At 42.8% G+C, this 18,662-nt stretch overlaps 1 protein-coding gene across 1 annotated transcript; it reads right to left on the bottom strand.

The window, feature by feature from the left end:
* Positions 1-10,680: 10,680 nt before the first annotated feature.
* Positions 10,681-17,837, bottom strand: vgf (VGF nerve growth factor inducible). The gene is made up of 2 exons (XM_024138959.2): positions 17,563-17,837; positions 10,681-12,866 (listed from the first exon to the last, which is right to left on the bottom strand). The coding sequence occupies exon 2, from the start codon at positions 12,820-12,822 to the stop codon at positions 10,684-10,686; it is 2,139 nt and encodes a 712-aa protein (XP_023994727.1). The 5' UTR covers positions 12,823-12,866; positions 17,563-17,837; the 3' UTR covers positions 10,681-10,683.
* Between the last annotated feature and the right edge of the window lie 825 nt (positions 17,838-18,662).

The raw sequence follows: 18,662 nt of genomic DNA, 5'->3' as shown, positions 1-18,662 counted from the left end.
CGCTAGTGTGGATTATTGGAGCGGCGCCGAATAAGAAATTAGGAGATATTTTGATTAGTGTTTTTTCAGGGACTCCAGAAGGTGTGTGTGTGTAGGGTTTTATTAATTTGGGATCCAGCATGAGGGGTGGGTGGCATGTGATAAACGACTATTGAACTACGGTCCAGTCATGGCACCCTATTCCTTTTATAGTGTGCAATCTTGGCTTTGACCAGGGTTCTGGTCAAAAGTAGTGCACCATAAAGAGAGAAGGGTACCATTTGGGACGAAGACATATTATCAAAGGGAATCGTGTGAATGTAATTTTATAATGAAAATAAAATGCCATTAGAAAGGACTTGTGTACTTGTGCCTTCTGGTTTGCTTATTGTCGTTTTTACCTTGGTTGAATGCACTGACAGTAACTTGGTCTGGATAAGAGCGTCTATCTCTTGAAAATGTAAATGTAGCAAGTTATTGTTTAAAAAGGTTTGTTTGTTGTGTTAACTATGAATGCCCATGCATGTTTTAACCTGTGGATTTCCATAGTAGGAAATGTCAGTCTATAGACAATAGTTTGGACACACCAACTCATTCCAGGGTTTTTCTTCATTTTTGCGAGTTTCTACATTGTAGAATAATAGTGAAGATAACACATGGAATCATGTAGTAACCAAAAAAGTGTTAAACAAATCAAAATATAATTTATATTTGAGATTCTTCAAAGTCCATATTAGAGGCTGGTAACTCTAATGAACTTATGCTCTGCAGCAGAGTCTTCCTTTCCTGTGGCAGTCCTCATGAGAGCCAGTTTCATCATAGCGCTTGATGGTTTTTGCGACTGCACTTGAAGAAACTTTCAAAGTTATTGACATTTTCCAGATTGACTAACCTTCATGCCTTAAGTAATGATGGACTGTCATTTCTCTTTGCTTATTTGAGCTGTTCTAATATGGACTTTTACCAAATAGGGCTGTCTTCTGTATACCACCCCTACAACACAACTGATTGGCTCAAATGCATTAAGAAGGAAAGAAATTCCACAAATTAACCTTTTACAAGGCACACTTGTTAATTGAAATGCATTCCAGGTGACGACCTCATGAAGCTGGTTGAGAGAATGACAAGTGTGTGCAAAGCTGTCAAGGCAAAGGATGGCTACTTTGAAGAATCTCAAATATAAAATATATTTTGATTAGATGAACACTTTTTTTGGTTACTACATGATTCCATATGTGTTATTTCATAGTTGATGCCTTCACTATTATTCTACCATGTAGAAAATAGTAAAAAATAAAGAAAAGCACTGGAATGAGTGGATGTGTGAACTTTTGACTGTTAGTGTGTGTGTGATATACACACTACCGTTCAAAAGTATGGGGTCACTTAGAAATGTCCTTGTTTTTGAAAGAAAAGCAGTTGTTTTTTTTGGCCCATTTTTWAAATAACAACATTGATCAGAAATACAGTGTAGACATTGTTAATGTTGTAAATGACAACTGGAAACGGCAGATTTCTTTATGGAATATCTACATAAGCGTACAGAGGACCAGTATCAGCAACCAAATGAATGCTATTCCATGTGAGAAATTGCCATGAAACTAAAGAGCTCGTACAACGCTGTGTACTACTTCCTTCACAGAACAGCGCAAACTGGCTCTAACTGGCTGAATGGAAGCAGCAATGTTCCAACATCTAGTGGAAAGCCTTCCCAGAAGATTGGAGTATGTTATAGCAGCAAAGGGGGGACAACTCCATAGTAATGCCCACAAATTTGGAACGAGATGTTCGACGAGTGGATGTCCACATACTTTTGGTCATGTAGTGTAATGCACAGCTACCAGTTGATGTAGCTGCTGTTTTTAATTCCGAGAGAATCCAAAGCCTCAGTGTAGGAAGCTGTTTGTCAGAGAGAAGGTTGTGTGTTGTCTTTTGTTTACGAACATTTGTTGCATTAAAGAGGCAGTCTGTGATTGGCATATCCATTTTTTTTTTTTTTTACTTTTAAGTGAATGATATACACTCCCCTCCATATGTATTTGGACAATGAAGCTAACATTTTGAAATGGTCTTTTACTCCAGCATTTTGGATTTGAGATCAAATGTTTCATATGAGGTGACAGTACAGAATGTCCAATTTTATATGAGGGTATTTTCATACATATCTTTTTTACTGTTTAGAAATGAAAACACTGTGTCAAGTATTTTGACAAATTCACTTAGTGTATTAAAGTAGTCAAAAGTTTAGTATTTGGTTCCATATTCTTAGCACGCACTGAGTACATCAAGCTTGGCTTGTGACTACAATCACGTTGCGTGTATTTTTGGGTGCCTCTAACTTTCTCACTCATTCACAATTCATTTATGATTATCCACAATATGGTAGAATCCACATTTATGTAGAAGTGGTGAGTGTACTCAATACCCATTGACAGTATAAGAACATAACTTTATAAATGCCTCATGAGCTTAGTTCAACTGTCATACCCCATCATGACAGTTGAACTAAGCTGTGACATCATGACAGTTGAACGCAATTGTTTGTAAACAATATCATTCTAACCAAACACTGTATAGCCTCAAAACATGGTTTAAAACTATAATTTGATTTACCAAAACAGTGGCAGGTGCCTGCCTGGTTGTTGTTTGAACTGCAGATTGCCCCTTTAACTGTGTCTTACCAGCACCTTATAATTTGTTGACGTTTGTTGTGTTCAAAAGTGGATGCATGTTTTAGTGGGAAATGTCGGTCTATAGGTGTAAATACAAACCTGTTGATGTAGCTACTGTTTGAAATTCAGAGAGAATCCTAAAGCCAAGGCTGTTTGTGTAAGATAGGGGAGGGAGGAGCGAGGGAAAGGGGAAAAAAAAGAGAAGAGAAGCAAGATGGAGCATTTAAGTGTATGAGTCACCGTTCCTTTGTGACAGTGTTGCAGTGATGCGTGGCCTTGCCATACAGCGGAGAGAGAGAGAGAGAAACGAGGGAGCGATGGAGGGATGAGATAAAGGAGGAGAGCTCTGTAAATAAGTGCAGAGAAAAATGGTAGTGACAAGGTGGAGAGAAGGATTATTCAGGCAATGAATAATCTACTACAAACTATTCAATATTTTCAGATGTGCACAAAGTAGGTGAGATGAACTGGGCATTCAGGGCGGGCGCCATGTTGGCTGGCCCAGAGCTCCCATTGGGYTACAGCAGTGGCCACCGCCAAGCTAGCGGATGGAGATATGGGGCGCGTTCAGCAAGACACAACATTCTGGAACTTTCAGATACGAATATGTATTGTTCAACAAACATGCCTCTCTGACATGTAAAACAAGGAATCGTGACGGCTCTATTCATGGCATTTCTATCTGCAACGTTTGTCAACTTGAACATGGCCATGGTTTATGCCAACCGTATCCTCTGGACCCTCCTCCCCTCACATGGCCTATCCGGCTCCCTCACAACATCCCCTGTAGATATCAACTTTGGTCTTTCAAGCATACTTAAATGAACACACTTCCCCTGCATACTAGATGCATACTTCCTACAACACTAGATATAGCTTAAAGGCTTTATGCTATTCCCTTGCCTGTCCCCTCCTACCCTCCGTTGCCCTCTTCCCATCACATGGTCCTACTTGTCTCCCCTACTGCCAGAGACCTCTATCTAACCCTCTGCATCACAAACAGACGGTTGTTCTTGKTGTTATGAAAGAACAACCGTCCTGCCCTCACTTTCTCTTTCTCCTCTTCTGTCCCTCCCTCCTTTCATCCTTGCCTTATAAATTGCAGTGATTGGCCCATACATTCTCTGAGAACGCTACTATATTTGGTGACTGTATGGGGCCCTAGTTTGTGTGGGCGGGCATGGGCGTGTGCTTGTATGTGCATCTGTTTACCGTTGTTTGTCATTTCACTCTTTCCTGTGATATAGTTTTTTTGTAGTCACGCATCAGCCACGATCAATAATGTTTGATACTGTGGAATAAAGTGCACTTAGAATGTTAGAATGCTGCTCCATTATGTTTTCCATCTGCTTATATCCCAAATGGCATCCTATTCCCTATATACTGCACTACTTTTACCTATGGAGCCCTGGTCAAAAGTAGTGCACTATATAGGGAATCGGGTGCCATTTGGGATGCACTGCATCAATACTTTATCAGTACTCAGATGGAAAATTACTGGGAACATATTACAAATAATGATACAGGTCGTAGGTGTACACCGTGTGTGTGTGTGTGTGTGTGTGTGTGTGTNGTGTGTGTGTGTGTGTGTGTGTGTGTGTGTGTGTGTGTGTGTGTGAGAGAGACTGAAAGAGAAAGAAATAGGGAGAGGGGTCTGTTTTTGATTATGTGGGAGTGTATTCCATTTCCTGATATGGCGTGTGTGTGTGTGTGTGTGTGTGTGTGTGGTTATAGCTGGTTGTCTGTGTGCATAGGCTACAAACATGATGTGAGTTGATTTGACAGAGGTGATGCAGTATCTGTGGGTGTTTAAGTGAATGTACACGTTTATACACGTAACTGCCAAAATAATGGAAACATGAGGGATACAAAGTATATTGAAAGCAGGTGCTTCCATACAGGTGTGGTTCCTGAGTTAATTAAGAAATTAACATCCCATCAGGCTTAGGGTCATAAAAATGCTGAACAGGCCATTATTTTGGCTACTATGGCTATGTCCCCATGGGWTGGCAATGCCTGCATCCACATAATATGAGTGGTCACTGAATGGTTTCATTAGCATGAAATAGATGTAAACCATATGCCATGGCTGCCTCAGTCACCAGATCTCAACCCAATTGAACACTTGTGGAAGTGTTCTGGAGCGGCGCCTGAGACATCGTTTTCCACCACCATCAACAAAACACAAAATTATGTTTATTTTGGAAGAATGGTGTCGCATGCCTCTAATAGATATCCAGATAGTTGTGGAATCTATGACAAGGCACATTGAAGCTGTTCTGACTCGTGGCGGCCCAACACCCTATTAAGACACCTTATGTTGGTGTTGCCTTTATGTTGGCAGTTACCTGTACATCTATCTCTGCATATGTTGCCAGTATGTGCATGAGTGTGTAGTAGGCCCTCTCTGCAGTAGGTCCTGAGTGTGTGTGCCTGACTGTGCGCATGGTGTGTGCACTTCTTTGTGTGTGTGTGTGTGTGTGTGTGTGTGTGTGTGTGTGTGTGTGTGTGTGTGTGTGTGAGAGAAGGCTGGGCTGACTGCCTAGGGGTTCTGCAGTGGCTCTGCATGGAGATGGTGGCGCGAAGGATGACTCACCCAGCAGAGGAGGGAGGGAAGGGGGGAGTCACATGACCAATGAGTCACTGCTGCTACCCCTCCGTGGGCTGGCTGAGCTACACTCATCAACCTCTCCTCTCCTCCTTTCTCCTCATCCCATCTGTTCTTCTCCTCTTCTTCTTGTCTTCTTCTCTCCTTATCCCATCCCTCCCTCCATCTTCCTTCCCTCTCTCCTCTCCTCTCTTTTCTCCATATCTCCTCCCTCCATCACTCGCTCCCTTCACTCCTCCTCCTCTCATCCCTCCTCTCCTCCATCCATCCCTCCCACTCACCAACCTATTTTCTATTCCTCTCATTTATTTGCAATCTATCTCTTTATTTAGACTCTGAGTGAGTGAGAGAGAATAACAATAATAATAATAATGAACTAGCTAACTAACATAAATGATTGTATAAATACTCACTCCACTCACACTTCACCCATCAATTTACCCCATGCTTCCCTAGCCATATGATTGAATAACCTTTGACAGTGTGAGTCTCCATTAGATCTCTGTCATCGCCAGCAGGCTCCAGAGGGGGCAGCCCACCTGTTCGACAAGGGGGAAACAGGCACTCCTTACTGAGATCAAAGCTTCTGGCTGACCCCTTGTGCTCTGGATCTCAGCGTGACAGTGATGCATGTTTGAATCGCCCCAGTAGCAGTGGTAGGTCCCTGACACAGCAGCACCATGGGACTTTGCTGGTACATATAGTCTGACATGACTTCCTTTCCTCTCTTTTCTCGTTCCCCCTCTTCCTTCTCTCCCTTCCTTCCCTCTCTTCTCCTCCTGTTCCGTTGCTGCATACATGGGGTGAATGGATGGGTAGTGTGTGTGTGTGTGTGTGTGTGTGATTGTGTGTGTATATCCATCCCTCCAGTGAGCAGAAATCAACCTCTCCTCTGATCACCCATTAAACCTCAAACAGCTCCCTGAACACACACACACATACACACACTCCAACCTTTCTTCTCCCCTCTTACCCCTTCCTTCCCTCGTCTGCTTTCTCCCCCTTCCTCCCCTCTTCTCCCTCCTCTCCCCCTAGGTGCATGTATTATCAAACCAACACAACCATTCTTCTGCCCTGTATCCCTCGTCTGCTTCCTCTCTCACCCCCCTCTTCTTTCCCACTCCCTCACATCCCCTCATCCCTCACTTCCCTCTTCTGCTCCACTCCACCTCTTCCCTTCCTCATCCTCCTCTCCTTCCCTCCCTCATCTCTTCAGTCAGTACAGAATTAACAAGGCGACGTGGTTTGAATTGAAGAGGGGAGTCCATAAGCGCAAACAAAGGATATCAAGGACCTGGAAGGATTCTGTATGGAGGAATGGTCTATGATCCATCCCAATGTGTTCTCCAACTCATATGAAACAATTTTGAAAAAGGAAGGGTGAGGTTTTGAAAACAGGGGTCTCAATAATAACCTTTTTGAGACTTGTTAAACAAAATCTATTTCTCTGAGCAATTGTATTAGTGTAAAATAATATAATTTCCCAATTTTTGGGAGCATTAAGAACACCTGCTCTTTCCGTGACAGACTGACCAGGTGACAGACTGACCTTATTGATGTCACTTTTTAAATCCACTTCAGTCAGCGTAGATGAAGGAGAGGAGACAGGTTAAATAAGGATTTTTAAGCCTTGAGACAATTGAGACATGGATTGTGTTCGTGGGCCATTCAGAGGGTGAATGGGCAAGACAAAAAATGTAAGTACTTTTTGAACAGGGTATGGTAGTAAGTGCCAGGCGCACCGGTTTGGGTTAAGAACTGCAATGCTGCTGGATTTGTTTAGGCTCAACAGTTTCCCATGTGTATCAAAAATGGTCCACCAGCCAAAGGACATCCAGCATCCCTGTGGAACGTTTTGGACACCTTGTAGAGTCCATGCCCCGAAGGAATTGAGGCTCTTCTGAGGGCAAAAAAGGTGGTAGTGCAACTCAATATTAGGAAGGTGTTCCTAATGTTTGGTATACTCCGTGTAGCTCAGTATTTGAATTATTTATTTTATACAGTAATTTTGGCTAATCTTTGTCAATGGTGTCAATAATTCCCGACCCCACTGTATGTTGAAAACGTCATGACTGGAGACAAACGGGACAGGACATATGCTTGTTCAAAGTTTGGATTTCAGTTGATTACTATAGCGCCCCCCTTGGGCCAATCAGTGTAATTTTGTAAATGCTGGATCTTTATTGCAAGATGCATCATTCACCCAAGTGGTGTCTGAAATATCACTTGTGACTAAAGTACGTACGAACGGACGGAGACAGATCCATAGTTRCCATCTGATTTCATTGTAGGGGACAATAGGTGGTGTGTTGGCATCGATTGGCTGTAAGTCTCATGCAGGTTGTGCGCTAATCACTGTATTATAAAGGAATACATTGTAGCAAGTAGCAGTATCAGTTTTGTCTACGGTTGCAAAATTCTGGTAACTTTCCCAAAAACTTTTCAGAAAATGTTTCAGAAATCCTTGTTGGAAGATTCCCGGAATCAGAAGGGAATAAGCAAGAAATCCCTATCAAACATAGTGTGCTGTTTTCATGATGGTTTGCCCCATTGTTGCTGCGTGTGATAGGTGAGAAAAGGAGTCAAAGCCAAGAGCCAATAGAAATCCACAAAAAGGAGTTGTAAAAAATAGTTGATTTTATTTATTTCTCTCTGTGTAGCAAAACTAGTCATCATGGATACATGCGGTTATTTACAATCAGCAATACGCATGTTTATTACGACATAGGTACAAGGTACATCTAGAAATAGAGCACATAGATCAGAACATCCTCATACAAGACTTCAACAGGTTTTTTTTTCTGGTACTTCGTTACGTCTATAAAGTCATCTTTTAGTTATCCTTTGAGATTTTTTTATACTTTTATTTAATGCTCGTCAAGTTCATCAAAAAAGAAGCAACACATTTTAGATGCAGGCACACAGAAACGTGCAGCAGACACTGTCTGCTATCTTGTCTTTCTTTTTCATCCCTGTAAATGTTCTCTTTCCCTCCCTCTCTTTTTTATAAAAGAAACAAAAAAGAAACAAATCTGTTTCAAAGTGGAAGTAATGTTTAGGTATACCCTCCCCACTTTCATGACCTTCCATATAATCTCTCTGTCTCCCTCTCCTACAGCAGATATCTTACACTTCAGTATTGAGTAGGAGGTTTGAAAGGCCAATTCTGTTCCCTTCGATCAGTGTTTCTAGTGGACCCACTCAAATGCCAAAATGCAATGAGTTCAGCTGAGTGAACTGAAACAGTCCTAAAGGTACGTCCCGAATGGCACCGATTCCCGATATAGTGAGCTCCTTTTGACCAGAGCCCTATGGTCTAAGTCTAAATCGCAGTTAAGCAGAACACACACATCAAATCAAACACCACACCCAATGTTTTCCCAGTGTTTCTCCCCTCATCGCTTCTCTAAAATAATGGATTTTTCACTGGTGTCTGTGGCGTCAGTCACATTGAAAATGGTTTCACTTTGAGATTGTCTCTGCTGTGTTTGATTGAGCTTTGATGCTAGCCAAGCCAATGGGTGCATACCAAATGGCACCCTTTTCCCTATATGGTGCACGTAGGGCTCTGTTCAAAAGTAGTGCACTATTAAAGGGAATAGGTTACAATTTGGGACACAAGCCCTGTCTCGGCTACGAGATTGCCACACGGTTATTTAAAGACATGAGGGTGACAAAAAAAAACGATTTTTGTTGGGGTTTCGTTTACAAGGAAATATTGAGCGAGTAAGGATTTGTAGGTGATTAGATATTGATTTCCAATAACACAATCCTTTTTTTTGTGGTGAGATATTGAATCACAGTCCTTTCCAGCATGTAAAGGCATAAACACAGAGACATATTGGTTTCTCTACAGTAGCACAGAGTGAAAATCCTTGCCCCTTTTCAGTTTCTTTTCCCTATTCTCATTTCGTTTCACTCATTCATCGGGGAGTATGTGAGGGACGATTCCATTTCAAATCAAGTCAAGTTTCAGTGAAAAATTGCCAAAACATTTTTTTATTTGTGAATCGAATTTGAGATTTAATGGAATTGTGATCACAACCCCATTTCTCTACAAGGGCTTAACTCAATTCTACCCCATTTACAAGGTCAACAGTCTTAGTAAGATGAGGGGGAAATCATAAGGCAATATAAAACTGTATTTCAGTATTTTCAGTTTCTGTCCTTTAAAATCACTTTGTCTTACAAATATTTGGAATGTATGAATGTGTAAATCTTAGCACTGCTTTGTAGAAAAAAACAAGTACATTACAAGTACATCAAATAAATGAAATAATATATTCATAAAATAATCAAAAAGGGTGCAGACGGGCAATTGACATAAAAATGTAACCGTTTTTTAAAAACAAACTCACTGTGATAACGACAGAAAAGAACAAAACAGAAGTGATAAAAACAGACAAGTAACAAATAATAAAAAAACGAACAATATATTTGATTAATAAATAGTGACTGCATTTGCGTACAGTATGGCACCGTATCATCAAGGGTATCAATACAATAACAATGACTTTCTCTGTCCTTGACAATAACTGTTTGTATCTGTGAGTTCTTGAAAAGGTCCAATTCTATATTTTTTGCAAGCTTAATTTTCTGTAAACAATCAATGACATATAACTGACATGGTAACAATGTAACCACTGATAACAATAAAACATAACAGATACACATTGGTAAGGCTTTATATCCATTGGGGCCTCTTCTCCAATAACGATGGCTAGTCTTTTGGAATATAAACACACTAGACTGTGCATTTTGGTTCCAAACATTGACATCTGTGTATTTGTTAACACCTGTAAGTCTCTTGTAGGAGTTTTGGATTACAGGCAACATGATAGGTCAGGCTGAGTCCCAAATGGTACCCTATCCCATATATGTAGTGCACTACTTTTGACCAGAGCCACATGGACCCTGGTCAAAAGTATTGCGCAACATAGGGAATAGGGTGCCATTTGCAATTTCCCCTCAATGTTGGTCTTCGGAACGATGCCGACGCTCCCTCATATTTTCCAGAATTCCAGGATGATGAGATGAGTCTATAGAGTCAGTGTTTTATAGTTCTGTGTGTTCTATAGTTCTTTATGTGATTGGTTTAGTGCCCCTCTTTCAGTCATTTTGGACAACAGCTTCAGTTTCATCTTCCAAAGAAAAGAGCAAGAGGAATGAATGGATGTGGGTCGTCCTGACTCCCTCACTTTCCTATCTGCAAGTTCATTTTTACTCTATACAAAAAAAAGCTACATGTAATTTGTGTTGCTCTTTGACAAAAATCTAACAGTACATTAAAGAGACAAAACCAAGACAAAACCTGAAATCAAAAGTAAGTGCTGAAAAGAAAGAAAAAAAAATCCATTGTTCTCTCTTCCTCCCTTTTTCCCCTCCCTCCCTCCTTCCCGCCCCCTCTCTCTCTTTCCTCTCTTTTCACTGAAACATCCTAGGCCTGGGTTTCATAAAGACCTGTTGAATGTAGTTCTCCAGGTCTTCATTGCTATCTTGCTGCTGCGGCCCCATCCCTATCCCCTGCATCCCATAGTAATCTTGGTCCCGGGTCAACAAAGGTGCTGAGGGCGCTTGGTAATAGTAACCATGCCGGCGTCGAGGCTGAACCTGACCCCAGGGAGGCGACGACCGGGGTTTGGCCATGGGGATGGGGAGGTGGTTGTATGTCCGGGGGTGTGAGGGGAGGAGGTATTTGGGGTAGTAGAGCTTCTGCCGGAGAGCCACGGGGGGATTCCTTGGGCGGGGTTGTACCCAGGGACGGTACCTCCTCTTGGGGGGGAAATCAAAGTCGTAGTCCAGAGAATTTGACAGGAGGTCGTTGAGCATGAAGGAAGGCTTGGCATAGAAGCGGGGCTTGGGCTTGGGAGGGGGGAAGTACATTGGGTAGTAGCCTCGATAGGGCTTCTGTTGGTAGAAGGGATAGGTAGGATAGTTGGAGGAAGTCCGAAAGGACTTCTGTTGAGGTTTGATCCAGAGGTCTTGCTTTGAGGGTTTGATGGAGGATTTGTCCTTGAACCAGGCCTTGAGGGGATTGATGGCCGGGAGAGGCTGCTTCAGGGTGGGGTATCGGGGGTGTGAAGGCTGGGCATCGACGGCTTTGGCTGCTGGGTAAACCAGGGGTCTTTGCTGGGGTCGTTGCCAGGGCAATGTCTCAGGAGCGTCTTTCTTCTTCTTCTTCTCAACGTCGCTGATGATGTCAACGACGTCGTCCGCGGGGAGGTGGAGCTTACTGGAGATCTCGATGAGCTTATCAATGGTCTGAGGATCAATATCATCGTCCTCGCTGACGACCTCCTCGTCAGAGCGCTTGTCCTCCGCTGCGTTGGACAGCAGGGTCTTCTTGTTCTGGTACCTTCCTTTGTCCTGTTTGACCATGTACTGCAGGAGCATGTCCGAGGCTATGTCCGCCAACTTCTCCTCCTCGGCTTTGGCCCTCTGCGCCTCCATCGCCTGCCTCCTGACCTCCTCCTGCTCCTCCTTCGCCCTCCTCTCTTCCTCCTCGGGGCTCAGCATTTCCTCATCATCATCCTCAGCCGCCGGGCGAGCCAGATTGTCAAAGTCGTCCATGAAGTTGCCTCCTCTATAAGTGGGCATGTTCAGGGCTTTCTGCATCTCCTCTTGCCATTTGAGCTTCTTCGACATGGCTCGGGGGTATCCTTTAGCTTTGGGTTTTATCTGGTTGTGGATCAGGGCTTGGTCTGTGTCGTCTTGGCTGTAGCCCCTGCTCTCTCTCCCTCTCTGCTCCTGGGCCTCCCTCTCTCTCTTGTTAGCTGTGTTGTAGTTCTGTAGTTCCTCCAACATGCTCTGGAGGTTCTGCACTTCATCTGGACTTAGTTGCTCCTCTTCCTCCTCTTGCTGAGTCTCCTGTGAGGTGGGAGGTCCCTGTTGCGCATCCTCTCTGGCCCCCACTTCCTTCACTCCCACCTCCTCCCCTCTTTCTCCTTCTGCCGGAGGTCGTTTCTCCTTTCCAGGAATCGTCTGGCTGGTGGTGTGGCTAGTCACTTTCTCTGTTAGTCTTTCCTCCTCCTCCTGTGCTCTCTTCCTCTCATCCTCCTCCTCCTCATCCCTCTCTCGCTCCTCCTTGCCCTGCGCCGCAGCGGCCGCCATCACCAGCTCAAGCTCCTCGCGACCGTCCCTGTCTCGGTCTGCTCCCTCCTCATCCAATGCTGCTCTCACCTCCTCTCCCTTCTCCTCCTCCTGCCTCTCTCTCTCATTCTCCTCCTTTCCTCTCTCCTTTTCCTTGCTCCCATCCTCCACACCGTTCCTCATTTCCCCGTGCGGCTTATTCATCGCCTCCAACAGAACGGCTGCTAACGTTTTGGGGTCCATGTCTCCAAAAAGCTCATCCTCCTCTTCTGCTCTCTCTCTCTGTGGAAGTCCGCCCTTCCTCCCTTCATTCTCTCCCTCGGCTGGCCTAAGTCCAAGAGGGGAAGGAGCACGGCTGTCGCTGGGGCTGTGTGTCTCGGTCGCCATGGAGGCGGTGAGCGGGAGGGTTAGGGTGAGTCTCAACAGGACAACCAGTAGGATAAGGGCACTTGTGGCGAAGTGGGACCACATCATGACCACACAGAAAGGCCAAGAGGGGGCGAGGGAAGGTGATGCTCCTGGTGAAAGAGAGACAAAAAAATATAGATTTGTTAGATAAAATAAGAAAAATGGGTGAACCCACATAGAATTTTTATTCTATGGAACCCTCCAATACAATAGAAAGCATTTTCTTTTTATATACCTATAATGAAAAGTTTTACAGGATGGTACAAATTGTTTAATGAGCATATATATATTATTTTTATTATTATTCTTATTTACAATGACGGCCAAACCCGGACGATGCTGGGCCAATTGTGTGCTGCCCTATGGGACTCCCAATCACGGCCGGTTGTGATACAGCCTGGATTCGAACAAGGGTGTCTGTAGTGACGCCTCAAGCACTGAGATGCAGTGCCTTAGACCGCTGCGCCACTCGGGAGCCGCATATACAGTTCAGTTAAAGTATGTGGTATCACTGCCAAGAAAACCATTAGCTCATAGCATTATTAAAGTGAAATGAATTAATGGACGTGAGTCAGCCTGTAAAGGAATGAGGGATATGAACCAAAAAATAAGCACAAATGGAGTAGATGATGTCATCACTCATCTGCATGTGAAAACAATTCTCAACCTAGAATCATGATGAAACACTAGAGTAGGTTGCTTTTACAACAGTGTGTACTGAGAAAAGTACATCTATCAGTTTCCCCCATAAATATAACATACATAGATAAAATACTATATTCATTCACCTTAATCAATGTAGATCCTGCACCTCTGTGCAGGTCACAAATAACATCAGTTGAGCATAGGGACCCACACAAAATGGCTGACCAGTATTAGGCCAACAGTTTGAAATGGATTCTCAACGACTTGCTAGCTTTTCGGTTATTTCCATGGCTCATATTAATTGCTTTCACAACAATGCCTTTAAATCCAGTTTGTCCAATTTGGACTTTTCCTCAATTGAACTTTTCTGCTCCACAGGCTAAACTAGAATACCTGTAGGCTATTTACTGCAAGGTGTCAAGATAAATGAAACTCTTGTGCGTCGATTTGTGTTAAACCGTTGGATTAGGCACATGCTATACAGTATTTAGTATTTTCTCGTGCCTCCACTGAGCTGATCTAACAAAAGGTTAATTGTCTCAGTGTCTCGAGCTAGTGCTCCCTGCATGTGTAATGCTCCCTTCGCATGTGAGCTCTCCAGGCGCGTGGTAACAGGGCGGGTGGCAACTGGCAAGAAAGCGTTCGAATGTGCGTGCTACAGAGAAGAAGTAGGTGTTATTTGTAAGGTCATCTATATCTGTGGCCATGGCAACAACCAATTTCACATTGATCGCTACAGTATAATAACTATCCGTAACTAACCCATTGGATTTAACCATTGACACAGGTCTGTATTCATTGCAGATATCATCCCAGAATGTAGATGAGATTGAAAATGGACATGAGATTAAAAGATCATAATACCGCATTGAGGCTGCATCCCAATTGGCAGGCTATTCCCTACCCAACACAGTGCACTACTTTTGACCAGAGTCCTATGGGTCCTGGTCAAAATAGTAYGCCAACAGTTAATAAGGAATAAGAAGCCATTTGGGATGCATGATATAGGTTTGACCCCTGGATAATCATAACACAGATGGATCAGTGTAATCTACAGAGTGAGAGATTCGGAGACAACCTACCTGGCCTGGATGATGCACCCATGTGTGTGTGTGTGTGTGTGTGTGTGTGTGTGTGTGTGTGATGATGCACCGTGTGGGTGTGTGTGGTGTGTGTGTGTGTGTGTGTGTGTGTGTGTGTGTGTGTGTGTGTGGATCATACACCACAAATCTCACTCTCTCCCAATAGTGATCTTTCCTAACATGCCCAAGTCATGCGTAGGAAAACCGTATAGCAACAATCTATCACCTTACAATTATTCCATCTCTTTTGTTGGCTTTATTGGTCCCACTTTTTCATACTTAATTCTTTAGCTGTATAATGTTTGGTAAACGTTGTACCTCGTGTGGTACAGGTATTAAAAAGCTTCTGTAACCGCAAATATCTGTCTCTCCCGTTCTCATAATTCTATCCGCAAATGCCCATCCATAAGGGCAATATACGTAGGGTGCAGTCTCTCCACCAAAGCACATTATTCATCTGCTTTTAAGAAGCCCTATCTAGCCATAGTCTGCTCAGTAGAAACGCCACACGACTCTCTGTTGCCTCAAGATTAAAAGTGCAAGAACTGTATCACCATAGGAACTCTAGTATGCATGAAAGTATAGAAGAAAGCAGAGCACTTATATACATAATTAATGCATGTACATACATGTCTCAACTATTAAAAAAGTAGCATTAAAATTGGTTTGACATGCAAAACCTATTTTTTTACGCAGCCGGATGCAGCTGTTTAAAGTGTCCTTTTCACCCTTTGTCTTTATTTGGTCTTCCTGGGTTTATTTTTGGCAGTTGGTGACGCCATGGTGATGGCAAAGATGATGGAAGACTGGGAAGAGGCGCGGCTATGATGATGATGGCTATGATGATGATATGACAATTATCATGATCTCCGGTAATCCCTGTCAATATGATTGCCACAATCATTAGCCAACCTCAGTCATTCTATCATTCGATTATTTCTCTTCTCATAATCCACACCCATTTTCTTGTAGGCTATTCATACTGAGAGATAGTAATCTCTTACAATTTACAAAGATTAGTATTGAAAAATGTTAACTTGTGAAAATACATTCCTTTATGTTGATCTTTTAAAACACTTGTGTTATATTTATGTATTTATTTTAGGGTGTAGATCATCTTTAATATTGCAGATAGATTGTGGCTTCTATCAATGTATATATATATATGTGTGTTTTGGGGTGGCAGGTAGCCTAGTGGTTAGAGCGTTGGACCAGTAACCGCAAGGTTGCTAGATCAAATCCCTGAGCTGACAAGTTAAAAATCTGTCGTTCTGCCCATGAACAGGGCAGTTAACCCACTGTTCCGAGGCTGTCATTGAAAATAAGAATTTGTTCTTAACTGACTTGTCTAGTTATATAATTTTTTATTGAACCTTTTATTTATATGACTTCGGAAAGTATTCAGACCCCTTGACCGTTTCCAAATTTTGTTAGCTTTATTCTAAAAATGATTGAATTTTTTATTTTGCTCAACAATCTACACACAATACACCAAGGACAAAACATTTTTATTTTTTTAGCAAATGTATACATTTTAAATATTTTATTTATTTATTACGTAAGTATTCAGACCCTTTTCTATGAGACTCGAAATTGAGCTCAGGTGCATCCTGTTTCCATTAAGCATCCTTGAGATGTTTCTACAAGTTGATTGCAGTCCACAAGTTGATTGCAGTCCAAGTTGATTGGACATGATTTGGAAAAGGCACACACCTGTCTATATAAGGTCCCACAGTTGACAGTGCATGTCCGATCAAAAACCAAGCCATGAGGTCAAAGGAATTGAAGATTGGAAGCACCAAGACTTTTCCTAGAGCTGGCCGCCCAGCGAAACTTAGCAATCGGGGGAGAAGGGCCTTGGTCAGGGATGTGACCAAGAACCCAATGGTCACTCTGACAGAGCTCCAGAATTGCTCTGTGGAGATGGGAGAACCTTCCAGATGGACAACCACCTCTGCATCACTCCACCAATCATGCCTTTATGGTAGAGTGGCCAGATGGAAGCCACTCCTCAGTAAACGGCACATGCCAGCCCGCTTGGAGCTTGCCAAAAGGCACCTAAAGACTCTCAGACCATGACAAACAAGATTCTCTGGTCTGATGAAACCAAGACTGAACTCTTTGGCCTGAATACCAAGCGTCACGTCTGTAGGAAACCTAGCACCATCCCTACGGCGAAGCATGGTGGTGGCAGCATCATGCTTTGGGGATGTTTTTCAGCGGCAAGGACTGGGAGACTAGTCAGGATCGAGGCAAAGATGAATGGAGCAAAATACAGAGATCCTTGATGAAAACCTGCTCAAGAGTGCCCAGGACCTCAAACTGGGGCGACAGTTCACCTCCCAACAGGACAACAACCCTAAGCACACAGCCAAGACAATGCAGGAGTGGCTTCGGGACAAGTCTCTGAATGTCCTTGAGTGGCCCAGCCAGAGTCCGGACTTGAACCAGATCAAAAATCTCTGGAGAGACCTGAAAATAGCTGTGCAGCGACACTCACCATCCAACCTGGAGATCTGCAGAGGAGAATAAGAGAAACTCCCAAAATACAGGTGTGCCAAGCTTGTAGCGTCACACTCGAGGTGCTTGAACAAATTACTGAGTAAAGGGTCTGAATACTTATGTAAATGTKATTTCCGTTTTTTTTGTTTTTGCTAAAATGTCTAAACCTGCCTTTTCTTTGTCATTGTGGGGTATTGTGTGTCGATTGATGAGGGGAAAAAAACATTTTAATCAATTTTAGAATAAGGCTGTAATGTAACAAAATGTGGAAAAAGTGTAGTCTGATCACTTTCTGAATGCACTTATAGTTATATATATAATTTTTTTCATAAATTGTTTCCCCCTTACACTACCACCTCTCCCCTAACTGGAGTAAACACATTCAATATATTTTCCTTTATTATTAAAACACTTTTGTTACTATTTCTRTCATCTACAGTCTAACAAAATGCAAGGTGGAAGCCCATACAAACTCTCAAAGACATTACCATAGCTTTAGTTTTCAATCGTTCATGCCATAGGATCAATCAGTTTGATCACTTTTTAAATAAGATATATTAAAGTAGTTAAGACTTACCTGGTGTCGTGTGGTGAAACCAGATAGGCTACTTTCCCCTCCTTGTCACTCCTCAAATCTCTCTAAATTAACGTGTTACTCTAACTCAACACACCAATGTCTACTTAACACAAATAAAGCTCGGTGTTGTTTGGAAGTGTATATAAAGTAGAAAGTTATTTCTCCCTTTTGGTTTCCCTACTGTTGCTTCATTCGCTGTGCGTCTGTTTCAGTGAGTATTATCACGGACAGCACCGCAGGTTTCTTTACTGTTGCCTCATTCGCTGTGCTTCTGTTTCAGTGAGTTATCACCCACAGCACCGCTTCTTTATACGTCCCCCCTCCCTGCCTACGTGACCCGACGTCAGAGTTTTCCCCTAGTGACGGAACCAAGCTTTCATTGATAAGAATTTTCGCTTCGCTCGAATGAACCACGAGCGTTCTGGCTCTGCCACACTGCAGTAGCCTGATGAATGAACGYAAACGGGGTGAATTAAATTGTATTTCTCCCGCCAGGGGGGGAGCATAGCCAAAAACACACCACAGGACAGGGAGATAGGTGAACTCAGCCGGGGGAAGTAGTTTTGGGGTGGGTGCTGCGATTTGTTTCCAGACATGAGGGGGAGTGCAGCTTTTTTGTTGTGGTTGCCTGCACTGATACACTATAATCGCCAACTATTAAAGGGCCAGTACACTACTTTTGTGATTAAAAAAACAACTAAATATATTTGAGTCTTTACCAGCATTTGTAACTTAAGTCTGATAATGATCTGTACAAAATAGTTAATCTGATAATCTGATCTATTCTGGTCTAACATTTTCCATTTTAGTAGATGCACTTATCCTGGGCAATTTACAGTAGTGAGTGCATACATTTTCATACTGGTTCCCTGTGGGAATTGAACCCATAACCCTTGCATTGCAAGCACCATGCTCTACCAACTGAGCCACATCATCAAATCATCACACACCACTTAATATCTCAATGTACTCAATTACTGTATCGTGCATTGTTTTTCTTCATGGTGATGGAAAGTCTACAGGTACAAACCTAGATGACCAGCCTATGTACAATACAGTAACGTACATGAAGTGGTTTCTTAGGGTAGTAAATTAATACT

Source organism: Salvelinus sp. IW2-2015, unplaced genomic scaffold (genome assembly GCF_002910315.2).
Source record: "Salvelinus sp. IW2-2015 unplaced genomic scaffold, ASM291031v2 Un_scaffold1627, whole genome shotgun sequence".
NCBI classification, from domain to species: domain Eukaryota; kingdom Metazoa; phylum Chordata; class Actinopteri; order Salmoniformes; family Salmonidae; genus Salvelinus; species Salvelinus sp. IW2-2015.
Note: the sequence above shows the minus strand (reverse complement) of the source record. Positions and strands in the feature narration are given on the sequence as shown.

Bases quoted from the DNA above. Each gene is read 5' to 3' on its own strand.
- vgf (XM_024138959.2), bottom strand. From the start codon at position 12,822: ATGATGTGGTCCCACTTCGCCACAAGTGCCCTTATCCTACTGGTTGTC.